The sequence below is a fragment of the Danio rerio genome, chromosome 17 (assembly GCF_049306965.1).
Source record: "Danio rerio strain Tuebingen ecotype United States chromosome 17, GRCz12tu, whole genome shotgun sequence".
Classification (NCBI taxonomy): Eukaryota; Metazoa; Chordata; class Actinopteri; order Cypriniformes; family Danionidae; genus Danio; species Danio rerio.
Window position 1 is genome coordinate 34,378,728 of NC_133192.1, and position 17,454 is coordinate 34,396,181.

Consider the following 17,454-nt stretch of genomic DNA (forward strand, 5'->3'; position numbering starts at 1 on the left):
CAGATTTTGATACAACACCTGAGCATTGAGCACTGATGACTTTATGACAAACACAGTGCTCACTAGTCAGTGCGTGTGTGCGTGGTAATAACCATCATGTGTGTATTTATAATAATTATAAATATGCCGATCAAGCTGAATACAATCTTACATCAACAACACATGCGTTGATAAGAACAAATAATCATATTAGATTACAAACAACCCAACGAGTTGTTTAGCATGTGTGCATCACTGCTATCATGTTTGCACATGTAATATTTTTCCTGAGGCGATTAAAACCAAAATAGCTGGTTCGACCAAAGCATGTTCAGTACAATTACGTAATCTATCGGCTTATAAAGATATCGGCCTCATTTTGATATCAGATCGACAACGATAACATTAAAAATTTATTGGCCGATAATGATATGGCCGCCGATATGTCGCGCATCCATAATCAAAACTGTAACTTTAAAAACTGAATCTTTGTCCTGAGCATATGAGGGTAGTAAATGACATTCTGTCTCATCAACAAAAAATGTAATGGTTGCAGTTCACTAAATGACCACCGGTCACTGAAACTAGGGTTTCTACATTCAACAAACCAATTTAGACCCTTTAAATACTAGTTTAGCAAAAAATTTAATTCAGCATGTTCAAATGCAAGACTACAAGATAGCAAGAATACCAGTGATTGTGGTAGTGCTGGCACAGCAGGAATTTAAGCAATTAAGAGAAGAAAAAGTCATCCCGGGTGAACCACAGCAGTAGGAGACGTTTCTGCAAGAGCCTCCATCCAATTACTCCTCCATCTTCCTTGAAACTCATTAACCGGCCTCAATCACTCATCATGCAATCTGTCTTCTAATTAAATCAAAAAACCTTGAAAGAGCCATAAAAATCAGTTCCCTGTGAGACAACGTTAATTAAACATAAGCACAATGGACACAAACAAAAAGTCTCTAACCGTAGTCTTTTTGAGAAAAAAAATGATGCCCATATGTTCATGGTTGGTTTCAAGCATCATACTTGTTCCAGAAGATTAACTAAAATGAGTCAAGTTTCTAAGCATTAAAAATTGATGACGTGTGTTAATGGCTTGAGCATTTCTGTTTTCCCCCGACGAAAACTACTGTCGGCAGACTCGTCATTGTTCAGATAACATCTCATTTCCTGACATTAAATGGAAACAAACAACATGTAATAATGAATAAATCATTTGGCAGAGACCTAGATAAGAAACCAAACTGGCAACCGGTGCACCAAATACAGCCTGCTAATCATGTCTGCAGTCTGTTTGATTATGCAGATATAAGAAGATAAAAACACACATGTAAAAAACATACCAGCAGAACTTATTTGCATGTCATTTTAAATGCAAATGACTTTGATGGAGACACATTTATAAATGTAAAAAGACATTAGCCGCAGGAGTTGATGCAATTGTATGTCAGCATATGTGTCTTACGCAATTAACAAGAAATTGAGTGTTTTATTCTTCCTGCATAACAGATGTGTCTCATCTGATCTCTCCGTAAAAACTGAAGGTGTAACATGCAAACAGCGTGACTGTTTCTACTGTGACTCAACACTCCTGATCCTAGCAAAACGTTGCAAGATGTGTTTCAAATGTAAAATGTGGCGCTCTGATTATGCAGGAATTGAGGAGCTGAGAAGGCCATTCTTTGTGTTCTTTTTGAAGAATTTCTTTGTCTGATGAAACAGGGGTAATATGTGTTTACTGCAATAATACACTTGACGATTCAGAGACTGCCCTTGCCGTTCACAATATAAGAAGACAGAGTTTAATTGGACACAATTGCGCACCGGTTTGAGCTTGATCATGCTCCTGAACTTCCTCAATTCAATTTCATTCTGAACTGACTGCAGGTCTGTTGTCATGAACTCTTATGATGCAATAAAAATCGCATGTTTCCCGACTATTTAGCATGCAGAAAAACAGCATGTGAGCCGTCTGGGTAGTACAGCCGAATTCATTGTTTTTGAAAACAGAAGGTGAGAATGATGGATGACCTGCTACTTCTAGTGAGTTTCTTCAAGTGTGCAAATACAGGTGGGTCATGTGATAATGGTGAAATGGCAGATGTAGTACCTAAAACTATAGAATACACAAGACATGTCACTCGTATAGTTTAGAATAGGGAAAAGTGTAACTGTTAATATGGCGAATGAGGCCCGCCAATAAGGAGCCAATCATCGATCGCTAAAGACTGATGTTTTTTGAGGGGAAAAACTTGGATCAGACGTGTGCTTTTACGACAGTTTGGTGGTCGACAAACACACTGGAATCTCTGCAAATACTTGCTTCACAGACATAAGAAACATATTCACATAAAGCTTGAAATCCCTACTTTTAAATGAACCTACTACACATGAAAATAAACGCTTATAATCTGTATAAAACCAACGCGAGGTACAGTCCTTCACGTTAAAGGCATATCACATGACAGCAGCAACTACTCAAACGCTCACAAACTTGTAAACAGAGTCTGCCTGCAAAAGAACTACAAGATCCAGTCATGCACCACTCACACACCTGTCCTAGATCCTGTCTGATTGCAAACACCCACAGCTGAAGCCACTCATGAACTGATTACATGGACTATAAAGTGCCTTCCTTGTTTTTGATCCTTGCTTTGTTTTGCTTGTTTTACCCTGTCTGCTTCCTGCCTTTTCACTCCTTGCCTGTGTATTTGTCTATGATTCTGTATTTGCATGTATGCATTTCTTTGCCCCCGTGTTGACCGTTACTTGACTGACCATTCTCTGTTCATTAAACTCTGCGTTTGGATCCGCACCACTTCTTTGTCCAGCGTCACTTCACATTACAAGATGATAATGAAATAAGCAAGACATCCTTTATAGTTTTGTAATTGTAAATATTATGCAATAAATGTATTCTTTATTGGGGTCTTGTGCCTGAATACTTTAATCTCTCTCAGATTTTATAAACATGCAAACTATAAAATGTCACTTTGCTGTGGTTAAACTCTGCAGTGACTCCACAAATCTTTTGTTCTGAACTGTGACATTTGCTCAAATATAATCAACATTGGATATCCAAGCGATCTGACTACTGCGGATGCATACATTCCCATATCGATGCTAAAACAATACATTGTGCAGCCCTAATACAAAGTGTACAAAAATAAATAGAAAATCTCTCTTTAGATTATTCAAATGTTTTGGACACTAAGAAACAAACTGCTGTTTTAAGAACTGTTTACTAAATATTTCTTTGTGGAACCTAGAATGGTTCTATTGTATCACTATGAAAACCACCTTATAGAACCAGAGTGTACAGTTCAAATAAAGCATTTAATTTAATTATTCCAGAGTAACTGGTGGTTCCTTCTCCTGTGGCAACCACTGATAAACAGTAAATAAAAGAAAGGAAAGTGAATGAGCGAGTGAGGGAGGCAAGTTATGTGAAATTATTATTATTACCATCATCATTATTACTATTGACTTTATTTCATTATTGCTATTGTCTGTACTGCATATTGAAAAGGGTTACAAGAGTAAACAAAATTGATGATTGATAAAAATGAAGAAAGGAAAGTTAAATCAGCATTTACGGTCAATTTAAATTAAAATATATGTAAAAATATATATAAAATAAACCTATTATGTTTAGAAATTTGTTGAGAAAATCTTCTCTCCGTTAAACAGAAATTGGGGAAAAAAATAAACAGGGAGGCTGATAATTCAGAGAGGCTATTAATGGCTTCAACTGACTTCAACTGTATTCACTATTAATGACTTTTGCCTCAATAGACTAGTTGCAGCAGATATGTTTAATAGGTATTAGAGATGTAGAATCTTTTCAAAATAATTTATGACCCACACAATTATTTTTCAGCTTTTTTAGACTGTGTTAATAATTTTGGTTGTATTGGATTTTAAAATAGGTTTACTAAGTAAAATGATGTTTTAATTAGTAAAGGTAACAACAAAGACAAAAGCAACTCAGTTTTCGACAGTATGAACACTCATGAACACATCCTTGAGACATAACTATTATGTGTGAATAACTTTTCTAAGTGAAGCGATGAACTACCACCTATATCTCAGTCCAATCTGGTCAGAAATCAAATAAGCGTCACATGCTGCCTTTGAGCGCACTCAGCACCAGTCAGTTTGACACAAGGAGAATAAAATGTCATGCCACCCTCATTAGAGAAGTAGCAGTACTTACTGCATGACTGACGCAAAACTGATGCAACAACAGTGTCTGAATGAGCTTAATTGGCACACAAGTGTGTCTTAAACGCGAGCAAACAGGCGACACTCATGTGCTGATGTTTGAGACTGAATGCCATGCCCTCAGCTACAGATGACCGCAAAAGGGCCCTTCAGAGTGTGTGTGTGTGTGTGTGTGTGCGCGCACCTGGTTTTCATCATGTCATCGTGACCAAATGCCCCCACAAGTATAATAATGCCAGCCCTTTTTAACCTTGTTTTTGACATTGTTTGGTCCCCATGAGGAAAACGGTTCATAAAGCATACAGAGCGGACTAGGTTTAGGGGTAGTGGACAGAATATAAACAGAATCTACAGCCTGTACATTATAAAAATGATACCGTCTATGGGAAGTCTTCCTAAAACGACTGTGTGTGTTTGTTAATCAGTGTGGACACTGGGAGCTGACAGGTTTCCATTCACATCACAATAAATGCTGTTTTGTCTATCTAGGTGATTTACTGGAGTTGGCTATTGATAAACAAATTAGCAGTTGGAGATGTGAAGGTCAATTCTTGCAATGACTTCTCTGGGAGACACAAACATAAAGAAAAGATTATAGGTGAATGTAGTTTTGTGATACTAAAATACTAAAATATTAATAGTTGTGTTTATGATACGTCTACTTCTGCGTTCTGAGGTGATTTTGGGGCCCTTAAGACCCTGTTTTTTGGGGCCCCTGTTTTGACCTGCCTTGAAATGTGTGCTTATTTAAGCTACTCATATATTAGCCTACATGTATTTTTGCATAAACCGTGCTACAATAATATGTGCATAATATGGATGTAGATGCTAGTGTTTTTTTCTAATAATATTATGCATAGTTAGTTGGTTTAAAGGGAAAAATGTAGCTAAAATAAGGTTCATAAAAACATACTGGATGGGCCTGACTTTTGAGTAACCAGTCCTGTAGGCTAGAATAGAGTTAAATATCTTTGCCCGAACCTGATGGTACCCAACAGGTTCGGGTGGGTTCGAGCTTAATTTCTACCATTTTAGACGAGGTCGAGCCGAGCTTGGCCTGTGCGGTAAATGAACCGTCATGTAATGCATATCGATTAGTGCGCGAAAGTAATCAAATCATTTGTTATAACATTAAAATCCATCACTGCAAAGGTAAAACAAATGATAACGGAGAAGTCAAAAAGTGTGAATTTTGACTGCGTTGAGGCCAGTCGCCAGTTTAAAAAAAGGTAATTCTAGCCTCCAAGGTACTTCGGCGGTCGCTCATACACTGCGTATTATGGTAGAGCGCTAAACAGCAATGTACAGCAAGCTGACAGGGAAGACGACAAGGTCACTCGCTACATTGAAACTGCTGCCATGGAAAACTGATGCTAGATTAGCCAGAACTGTATGCATCCTGGCCAGTAGCAGCAGCAGTGAAAGGGTGTTCAGTGCTGCTCAGTCAGCGCAGAACTGCGCTAAAGCCATTTACAGTGGATTCAATAATGTTCCTCCACAAAAACACAGCCTAATCTTGGTGAGTTAAGAATTTTCTAATTATAACTAAATGTTATTTAAACCATAAAATCCTAATGTAATCAGAGTATACAGCTAATGTTGGCATTATTCTTTTAGTATTCAGCTTCACCGTCACCTTAATGCCAGATTATGTTATGTTAAAACATGTATAAACAATATATTCATGAAATAATGGGTTCTGGCTTTTAAAAAGCTGTCATTTAAAATGTACTTGTAGGCTTGGGCCGAATTCTGTTAGGCTCAGGCCTTATCAGGCCCAACTTTTATGGTCTGATTACAGCTCTAGACTAGAATATTTACTTCATAATTATGTGAAAATTATTCTGTTCTCTCATTCAAAAAAAAAAAAAAAAAAAACATTACAATGATTTACATTTTGTAACAAGTCAGTTTTTGGGTCAAACCTGCTGTATGGGTGGAAGTGACAATAGCCATGAATAATTCACAGCTGGAGAGACAAAAGACACCCCCCACTGTCTAATGTTCACCCATCAAGGGCAGCCTAAAGAAATCAAGGACAATTGTAACAACTAAGCCAAAGTAGCTGGTGAGTGTGATTGCATTAAAAATAACTAGATCAGACTGAGAAACTAGACATAGTGTTGGCTTCATACTGATTACTTTATAAAAAAAAATCTATTTGTTTTCAACAAGACTTACTGCATTTTAAAGTTCAACATGACTTTAAAAGTAGACACTACAATAACAGTATGTCTCATGTCTGTGTATGTTGTTTTTGTAGAGTTTTAGTTTATTTTAGTGATGCATTTCTAAAAACAGTTTGCAGAGAGGCAAAACAGGCACTGTTTATTTTCCTTATTTTGCAAAAGCTCACACTTTGTTGTTATTGTGAGTGTACACAAAAAAGTAGACACCTAACAGATTCATATGGTGTAATTTGTGTAACCAAGATCAACAGAGTATTCTTAGTGTCTTTTGCACTGATAAGAAAAAAAAAAGATGCTGGTCGTGCCGACTTCTCAGAGGCTTAACAAACACTTAAAAAAACTATTTAAGTGTTAAGAATATCTATGTATGGAAAAAAAAAACATGTGAGCAACTTAATATTTTTTAATAGCTGGGATTGAGTAAAACATTAATATTTGTTTTAGTTTATAAAGATCTGATTAAATTTCTTCCAAATATTAATAAAAAATAATAATATTGCCATGTGGATCACTTTTATATATTACATATATAAGTAATTTATTTCTTCAAACTATTTAAAATTGTGATTAAAATTATTAATCCACTTAATTTAATTTTCTAACCCTTTAATTTAAAACACTGGATGTTTGCTGTCTAAAATATAATATAAACCATTTTTGTTATTTTGATCAATCTACGCTATATTTAAATATGGTGTAAAGATGCATTTACAGTTGTCCAGTCTTCAGTGTCACACAATTCTTCAAAAATCATGCTGAAAATTTGATTTTCTAAAAAAGAAAATCTTCTTATTAAGCTGCTGAACATTTTTGATGCATCAGAGAAGTGTTTAATAAATATAAAGTGTAAATAAATGTAACAGAACATAATTAAATTGAAATACTTAGAAACTACATATTACAGATTTCTTAACATTATTCACAATCTGACTAAAATCTTGTTGTCCATTCCAGACCTATTGGACCTATTGGAACCCGCATGGACCCAAGATTCTCACAGAAATCAGACAAGTTTGGTGAAGAAAATTTGTTGGTTTGAGATTACATTCAGTATGGGGGTGTGCGAGAGATCTGCACAGTAACAGCCTGAGGTATCAACACCTTTGTCCTGCCCATTACAAACCACAGGAGAGGGCAAATTCTTCAGCAGGATAGCGCTCCTTCTCATACTTCAGCCTCCACATCAAAGTTCCTAAAAGCAAAGAAGGTCAAGGTGCTTCAGGATTGGCCAGCCCAGTCATCGGACATGAATATTATTAAGCATGTCTGGGATAAGGTGAAAGTGGATGCATTGAAGATCAATCCAAAGAGTCTTGATGAACTCTGGGAGTCCTGCAAGAATGCTTTCATTGCCACATGACTTTATTATTAAGTTGTTTGAGTCATTGCAGAGATGTATGGATGCAGTCCTCCAAAGTCATGGGAGTCGTAAACAATATGAATTCTTTTTCCACTGCACCATGGCTTTATATTCTATACTGTACATTATTTCTGTTAAGTGACAAGGCTTTTGTCTAAACAGAGTCAGACCTTACTGTCCTAATTATATCAAGGCATGATCATATTTTATTTTGGTATATTAGTAAAATCTAGAGGCCTTTGCCTTTCATATAAGCCACTTCTGATCCCAAATGATCAACTAGAAGTCAAGGTATTATTTGTTGTTCCTAAAATTTGGATAAGCAACAAGTCTTTTGTCAGGTAGTGTAGATGTCACTTCATAAATGTCACTTTTGATCAATGTAATGCTTGGCTGAATAAAAGCAATCATTAGCAATCAATGATGTGATGGGAAGCAGAACTAAAACATCGTCCTCTACAAATCTGCACGAAAGGTCAATCTATCAGACGTGTTGGGTTCATTAATTGCTCTTCATACTTGATAACCTAAGCAGCGGCACTCTGGGGACTGATGAAGGACAGTTTGCTTTTCAATCCTGTACATGGCTCGACTACAGCATGTTTAAAATGTGTCATGCACATGTATTCATGAATGCTCAGAATTCACAGAAGCAATCAAACTTCATTAATCAAGCATATTAAATAATGTTAACACAATTTCCAACACATGCCTAATTAAAAAGAGAAATGCAGCTTCTGATCATTTACTAAGATTTCAATCCATAATATGTGGAGACCTTTGATATTGTTTAAATAACTCTGTTGTTAGGTGCAACACTATAATGACAAGAATCTCAATACACTAAACATAAAGCAGGCATTCATAGTAATAGATATAGTAGAAATATCTGCAGTTTCCCAAAGAACCATTCAGTGATCATTTATTTAAATAATGTCTTTTCTTTTAAAATGTAAGCTGTTAAAAACATTTCACCAACTCCAAGCTTTGAGTGATATTCTAGGCGCACATCCAAAAACAGCTAAAAGAATGCTGTAATCAACACATGTTCTGACCATGACAGCAATAACTTAAATATCTGAATAAGACTTTTTTCCTTGGGCCAATTCGTTTGACTGTCACATCAGCAGAGATATCCCTGTTTCACCAAGCAGCTTCTGTCATATTAATGAAATGATAATAAATTAATGATGAAGTTCAAGAAGTCACAAATCAATTAAAGAATCAGTCTTCACATTGACCTTATTCTTTCATGCAAGAGCGGCCGCAGCCATTGGAACCTTATTAGCTTAACACTTTTGGTCTCTTTCTCTCATATTTTGCCATAAAAAGCAGCTCCTTATACTGAATGATGTTGCAAAGTAGTATTTTCCTATAATTTTATTTCGATTTTCATGTACAGTCATAAACAAACTTGTATGTAGAGCAAGTAGTTTGACCATTTTCATCCATTTGTTATTCCTAGTCATTTCCTCATTAGCACATAAATCAGAAATCCTAAAACAACTGCAGAAAAGAGGTTACTTCTTCACTGCAGAATAAGGTGAATAGAGTACAGCAGTTACCTATAGTAGTGATGACGGTCCCAGCAAAGAAGAAGGAGCTGCTGAGGTCCCACATGCTGCTCTCATTGGAGGGGTGACCGGATGGATTGACCCCGGCCCGGATGGCTAACACCACTTGCTGTGGATGAGAGAACAGATTTCAGAAATAAACATCAAAAAGTGCTACAAGCCTCTATAAGCTTAAACCAATGACAAGAGTGAAAAAACAATATTCATTGTCCTTCACTAATCATGTTTAATATTCTCTTTCTGATTTTGACAATAATGTAATATGCATATATGGTCACAGACATATCACCCTGCAACCCAAGAGTGGTTACTCACTGAAGCTAAGCTGGGCTGAGCCTGGTCAGTACCTGGATGGGAGACCACATGAAAAAACTAGGTTGTTGTTGGAAGTAGTGTTAGTGAGGCCAGCAGGAGGCGCTCAACCTGCAGTCTGTGTGGGTCCTAATGCCCCAGTAAAGTGAAGGGGACACTATAGCACTTTGGGTGAATGGGCATACATGATAAATGCACTATATTAATACTATGATGTAAATGTGCACCTTCTGTAAACCTGCTTTGAAATGATAATTATTATGAAAATCCTATACAAATAGGCTGAATTGAATCGAATTGAGCTTATGGTTAGTTCCAGCAGGACTTGTAAGTTCATGACTCGTTTCTGATTCTGATATCTATCCCAGTGGTGTGTATTTAAATTATATATCTGGTCTCTCTTCACCAATTCTACACTTCCTCCACCATTCAAAACTTCTAGCTCCTAGCCAGGGCCGGAGAGGGATTCCTTTTCAGCCCTGAAGTTTCAAGCCTTAGACCGGCCCACCTCAGTTCACAACTGACTATATTAAAATAAGGCAATTTCTAATTCAGTTTCTAATGACACTATCATGTTTTTTTTAAGGAAACAGCTGCTTTAGAACTTCAAATGTTTTTCATAAGTATGAGAACATTAAAGGGTCGCTAAATCTCCAACACTATTCTTTAAAACCTCACAATGTTCTTTGCTGCAATATCTGAATATATATTCTGTGCTAAATTCTTTTTAGATATCCAGTCCTTTGTAATGATGGTCACAGTAAAAATAAAACATGTACACCTACATAACTAACCCTAACATCATTATAAGTCTTAACACTAAAAATGACAATAAATAAATAAATAAATTACTCAGGTGAAGTTTGAAGTCAGGTCGGCAGCATCTTAACACAATGTGCTGACCATTGGACTACAATGGCGCTATTAAGCTGGTGCGAGACTCTTTCCACCACAGTATTACTTTCTATTGACAGCTTAATCTTTTTATCCCCTTTTTTAATTTCTGATCAAGTTATGTCAATTTTTTAAATTAAGTGAATCATCTGATTTTCATTGAGCAGGTGTAATATTCATTAATATTAATATTCATTAATATTAATTATTCAAATTCTTATATTCACAAAGGTGCCGCTGTTTGGGTAACTGTAGCTGTTGGTGTAACCTGCAGGCTGCATTTTGCTCACTGAGCTGCGAGAAAAAAAATAAGAAGAGCGGACCTGCGGCAAAATAATGAATAAAAAGAGTGAGGCTATAGTCAAAAAAAAAAAAAAAAATTGAGACTGCTGAGAGTGCAAGCAGCTAGGAACACCGGCCCTTGCGGCCACAAAACAGACCAGCCCACTGGGAATTCTCCCGGTCCTCCCGATGAGCTAATCCAGGCCTGCTCCTAGCTTATTTCTGATATGTGTTTGAAGTATTTGTATAAGGAGTATTTTCTGTTTAGGGACAGGGATCCTATAGGTGTCATACATCTGTGTCACTGTTGCAAGGCACTCACACAAGATTACCACAATCCTCCTTTCCCCCCGCTTTAAAAAAGGAGCTCCCCCCAAGGTACACAGTATAGTTATTACACTGGATTCAACTGTAATCATATGAAGATCCAAGAACACATTTGTTCACCCTCAAGGCTTTGTTTGCCTTTGTTCTGTGCATGAGAACAAAGTGTGCATTTACTACAGTATAGGCAGTATGATACTTGTGTGTTGCGCTGCTCACAATAGCAATATATCATGCAATGTAATGTGTGTATTTATATAGCGCATTTACTATGTATGGCCAAAAACCCAAGCGCTTTGCAATCATGAGGGGTGGGGTCTCTCCACACCACCATCAGTGTGCAGCATCCACTTGGATGATGCAACGGCAGCCACCGGACAACAGCGCCAGTGCGCTCATCACACATCAGGTAATGGTGGAGTGCAGAGCCAATTGGGGAGATGGGGATGATTGGGATGCCAAGTTGGGTAAGGACAGATGAGGGTTTGGTCAGGACACCAGGGTTACACCCCTACTCTTTTATGAGAAGTGCCATGGGATTTTTAAAGACCACAAAAAGTCAGAATCTCGGTTTAATGTCTCAACCAAAAGATGGATATAATAGTATAAATTATAAAAATAGTAGTATATTATAATAGTATATAAACATATCAAATATGTCATACTGCAAAGTACACGTGCATGACCTGTTTTTGGTTGTCTTGTCTTGGGACAATTTCTGTCTATTAAGGATGAGAGAGCTCTCTGATTTCTTCTAAAATATCTTAATTTGTGTTTTAAAAATGAATGAAGGTTTAATAGCATAGGAACTACATGAGGGCGAGTCATTCATAACAGAATTGTAATTCTGTAAACATTTTAAGCAAAGTTAAAATTTTCTAACAATAAACACATTTTTTCATAACCTTCTTTGGCAACATTTAACGGTGACAATAGAAAACTTTGGCTTCATTGTTCACCCAAAAATGACAAGTCATCATTTACTACCTTCTCATGTCATGTCGACTGTAATTTTTAGATGCATTCTGCCTTTAACAAAAGCAAGAAAACATTACAGGGTCAGAATGACATAGAGGTGAGCAAATAACACATTTTCAGTAGTAGAAGCATTGCATGAATATAGGGCACGTTTATTTAAAAACTGACACCTGCATTTCACATTCACCCTTTCACTGTATTCGTCATTTTAACAATGCTATTTCCAGCTGCTATTGTGCACAGAGGGATGTAACAGGTTTACATGCGAAGCAGACTGTATGGCGGGCTCCAAATGCCCTCTTTCAGGGCCTTGAACAAACACACAGATCTGTTCTTTATCAGTGCTCTACAGCATCTCTGGATTTTACGTCACACATTACTGTCTCAGCTGGAGGTTAGGACAGAATTTGGTCTGTAATTTAATTTACCGTCGAATCCGTTATAGTAAAGGGCTGCCTGATCAGATGTGTGCGCCTGTGTTTGTGCAGAGAGATAATCTCATTCGTTTTATTCTGAAGAATAAGAAAGAGGTGCATTTGAGATCAATATTTTTGCTTAAGACCTAAAGTAACTTAATGCTAGCTAAGATGGAACTGACTAAAATCAAGGAATGTGTAGCTTTTTAAAGAGATTTTTCATCAATTTTACACTGAGTGGAAGGTCAAAGCTTTGCTGGATTTGTTCTGTTCTTATTTCACAAGTATGCAGAGACTGAACTAAGTGAAGGGCAAATGGTGGAGCTGTCCAGGGTCCTTAACTCATAACTCGCTCATTCTTTCTTTCCAGAAATTACACTTGACACGGGGTTGTGCATGACATGAGAACATGCAAGATACAATGTGCAAAAACAGAAATTGCCGTTGCTAAAATTGCAAAAAGGCGATGCAGTGGCACAGTAGGTAGTGCTGTTGCCTCATAGCAAGAAGGTCACTGGTTCGAGCCTCAACTGGGTCGGCTGCGTTTCTGTGTGGAGTTTGCATGTTCTCCCTGCACTCGTGTGGATGTCTTCCGGGTGCTCTGGTTTCCGCTAAAATTGTCCATAGTGAATGAGTGTGAATGAGTGTTTATTGATGTTTCCCAGAGATGGGTTGCGGCTGGAAGGGCATCTGCTGCTTAACAACCTGCTGGATAAGTTGCCGGTTAATTCCGCTGTGGCGACCCCGAATTAATAAATGTACTAAGCCGACAAGAAAATTGATGAATTAATGAAAATTGTAAAAAGTGCCACTTACATGCTGTTGTAGTGTCTAAATAATTGAAAAGTTTTAGTTATAAGGGAACTGTATGGAGAATTGCCTTCGTAAACAGTTGCATTTATGTATGATGTCCAAATAAAATATTGAATTGTAAAATTATAAAAGTAAAGCTGCAATTAATGTCCAAATATCAGAAAATTGAACTATTCATTTGATTCTCTGAAGTTTATTGAATAAAGGGGTGTCCAAACATGGTCCTGGAGGGCCGGTGTCCTGCATATTATAGTTCCAACCCCAATTTGACACACCTGAACCAGCTAATCAAACTCTTTTTAGGTATACTAGAAACTTCCAAGATTGCTGAAGGAAGTTGGATCCAAACTATGCAGTACACCGGCAGGGCTGAGTTTGGGCACCACTGATTTAATATAACCATTGTTTTTGGAATTTTTAGAAAATACTTTTTTTTTTTTCTTCAATACTCAAAAAAAAATCTGAAAATTACTGAGAAACTCCAGTTTTAGTCATTTCCATTAACATATATTTTTGCGATTGTACTCTTCAATACACCACATAAAACATGATATCTGAAAACAACAAAAGAAATTGAGTTAACTATTTTTGTAAATAAACTCTTCAAGAAATAATGTTGCCATATGCATCCACAAAAACAAATACTATCAAAGTTATTGGAAAAAGGTTATTCAGCTCTCTTCAAAATATATTCTTATGTGTTCAACAGAAGACAGAGATTCAAACAGGTTTGGAACAAGTGAAGGTTGAGTAAACTAATACAGAATTTTTGGTTTATATCATTTTGGTTGAACTGTGGCTCAGTGATTAGCATTGCTGCTTCACAGCAAGAAGGTGGCTGGTTCAAGAAAAGACTATAGAATACACAAGACATGTCACTGGTATAGTTTTGAATGGAAAAAAGTGTCAATAAGGCAAATGAAGCCCTGCCTACTGTAGACTAATGATTCTCCGGGGAGAAGCTAGGACCAGACATGTGCTTTTATAACAGTTTTTTTGTGATCAACAAATGCACTGGAATCTCAGCGGATACTTGCTTGACAGACATAATAAATATGTACAAATAAAGCTTGAAATCTGCGATTTTAAATGAACCAACTAGATTTGACAACAAGAGTTTTGTAATGTGTATGAAATAAACGCGAGGAACAGGGTAAAGTCTAGATCGGATACGCGGCCGACCGGCGGTGCGATATTCACATCAATATAGCAGCATTTTTTATGACACTGTATAAAAATAATTCATATTTTTACAGTACTGTGATTGCTGGGGTTGGGGTTGGGGTAGGCATTAAAAAATACAATTTATTGGGTAATTTAATAGATAGCATAAACAATTCTCCGAACAACAACTGTTTTTACGTTACTGTGACGGTTGGGTTTAGGGTTGGAGTGGAGTTAGACGTTAATAAAATACAGCAAATTTTTTTATAATAATATAAGTAATTCTCGTTAATTTATACGGCTGCAACCATATCCCATCTAGCATCAATCAAGGCACAGTCCGTCCTCTCAAATGCACATTACATGAAAACAACTACTCAAACGCCCAACAAACTTGCAAACAAAGAGTCGCTGTCATTTCTGGAGATGACTCATCATCGAGACCAAGTTGTAAATTACTTTAGAAGAGCAGAGCAATCAGACGATCATTATCCAGAGGATGATAATGTGTAGAACATCCATGAGGTTGGTACTGTGATCTCATTGCTTTCGAGTGCACGTGCACATCAGCTAGGACAACCTGAAAAATGCTGTTGATGCTTATGAGATGGTTGTTGTTTAATTTTATTGGTGATTCCAAATATGTATTGTAATTGTAAGCTAAGCAAACAGTTTTGGAGAATCTGATGTTTCCCCATTCAGACAGAACACCCGAGATGCCCGAGAGGGCATACTGGCTGCCGAGTGAAATGACTTGGAACAGGTGAATAAGATCCAAAAGTTTGTGTTCATATAATTATTAATCATCTGTTTTTAAATGGTCTGTCTCTAAAAGTTAAGGGGACATATTCCCCCTGTCACCCCAGTTTGCTTTTTCCCCAGCCTCACACAACTGATGAAATATTCAAATCTCAAAGCATTTTTCACCGCAATCTGGCAACATACACTACAACCCAGCTGATGATTTCTGCGTAGGTGGTAGATGCAGGATTTAAACTGCAGCGGTAGCAACATTGGTAGTAGACCAGGGGTGGGGGGTTATTCTGCATTTGTCCTTTATCAGGTGTTTTACCACCATCGCCTCTGGAATAAAAGCACTGGCAGTGTTCACCTGGTTCATATGCCAGCCTTGAGCTTTAAAAGAAAATGCTAGAAAAAACTGGGCACATTTTCACCCAGCACTGAATGAGTAATGTCGACACTGTTTAAAAACATCTGTACATCTGCAGCCAAAGGTTCTCCAAGTGATTCCTTCTCCTCCGCGTCCTCCAGCAGAGCTCAGCCAAAGGTAAGAGGCAAACAGAGGTCATTCTCTCCCCAGGGAGCTTTTCCTGTTTGCAAACATATACTGCCTCAATCACCAGTGGCAGTGGCAAAGCAGCTTGGCAGGATTGAGCATTTGTTCAGAGGTGTGTGAATGTGAATGTCCTAACAGCAATAATCAAGAGACGAGAAGTACGCGAATGCAGTATGCTGGGACGCTATATATCTTGAAGGTTTAGGAGGAGGGGAATGAGGTGTTGCTACTTGCAAGGCATAAGAAAAAGTAGAATTATGGGCTGTCAGAGAACTACGGGCATATTTATTGGAAGGATGATACACTTTAAAGCACTCTAACGCCTGTTTGACACACTATATTTACTGGAATACAACTTAAAGAGGCAGTACACCCAAAATGTACAAGTAAGATGGGGTAGAAATCAAACAAAATTTTTTTATTCTGTTGAACACAAACAAATATTTTGACCAACTATATTGACCAAAACATACTAAAGAAGGGGCATCACAGTGGCTCAGTGGTTAGCACTGTCGCTTCACAGCAGGAAGGTTACTGGTTCCAGTCCCAGAGTTTGCAAGTTCTCCCCGTGTTTGTGTGGGTTTCCTCCTGGGGCTCAATTTTCAGTGTATGAGTGTAAATGTGAGAGTGTGTTCAGGTGTTCAGTACTGGATTGCAGTTGGAAGGGAATCCTTTGAGTAAAACATATGCCGTAATAGTTGGCGGTTCATTCTGCTGTGGCAACCCCTGATAAATAAGGGACTAAGCTGAAGGAAAATTACTAAAACTAAACAAAATATCCCAACTTATCTGTTTTTTTCCCTTCTAAATACAGCTATAATCTTGGGCAACTTATAGTCAGGTACAGATATTGTCATGATTTCCAGAAAATACTGTGTACAAATCTAATTAAAAAATCCCATTTTCCTTTCAAAGTTGGAAAATAAATTTGCATTTATAACTTATTATTCCAATAAATTATTTAAATATTGCATAACCCACATTTTTATGTTTTAGTGTTTTTGTCCAGCATTTTTCTACCCCAATTTACATAAAAAAACAAGTTAATGTCACACACACACACAAACACAAAGACATTTAAACGGCAGTGAGAACAATTAAGAACGATGTGTGTGGCGAACGCTAAAGTATGTACTTATAAAATGTCACTTCATATTTAGTCTGCTTTTGTACAAAGGTAAATACCACTGGCTTCAGAAGGCACAGCTAATTACTGATGTAATGTTAAGAGGCATTTTCATTTCCGCAAAGGTGAAATAGTGTCAAATGGACTCACTAAAGCTCATTTAAAAGAAAATCAATACAGACCTGACTGGCAGCACCCCAACGTTTAGCAGAGCAGATTAAGTTTATATGGTTAGATTCAATGTGCAAAATTTACATTGACAATCGGGGGGACGACTTTTTCAGTAATGTTAGTTTGTGTAAAACATGCTTCAGTGAACCAAATTTATATTCATTCATTCATTCATTCATTCATTTTCCTTTGCCTTAGTCCCTTATTTATCAGGGGTCCCAACAGCGGTATGAAATTTATATACAGTTAGGTCCATTAATATTTAGACATCTACACAATTCTAACATTTTTGGCTTATACACCAACATAATTGATTTGAATGAAATGAACAAGATGTGTTTAACT

At 37.1% G+C, this 17,454-nt stretch overlaps 1 protein-coding gene across 2 annotated transcripts in view; it reads right to left on the reverse strand.

The window, feature by feature from the left end:
- kcnk2a (potassium channel, subfamily K, member 2a) overlaps positions 1–17,454 on the reverse strand; it is a 41,285-nt gene that overhangs the window by 16,584 nt on the left and 7,247 nt on the right. For both annotated transcript variants that reach the window (XM_068214612.2, XM_021467447.3), the window contains exon 3: positions 9,324–9,441. In XM_068214612.2, coding sequence (XP_068070713.1) covers positions 9,324–9,441 — 118 coding nt within the window. The remainder of the gene's footprint in view (positions 1–9,323; positions 9,442–17,454) is intronic.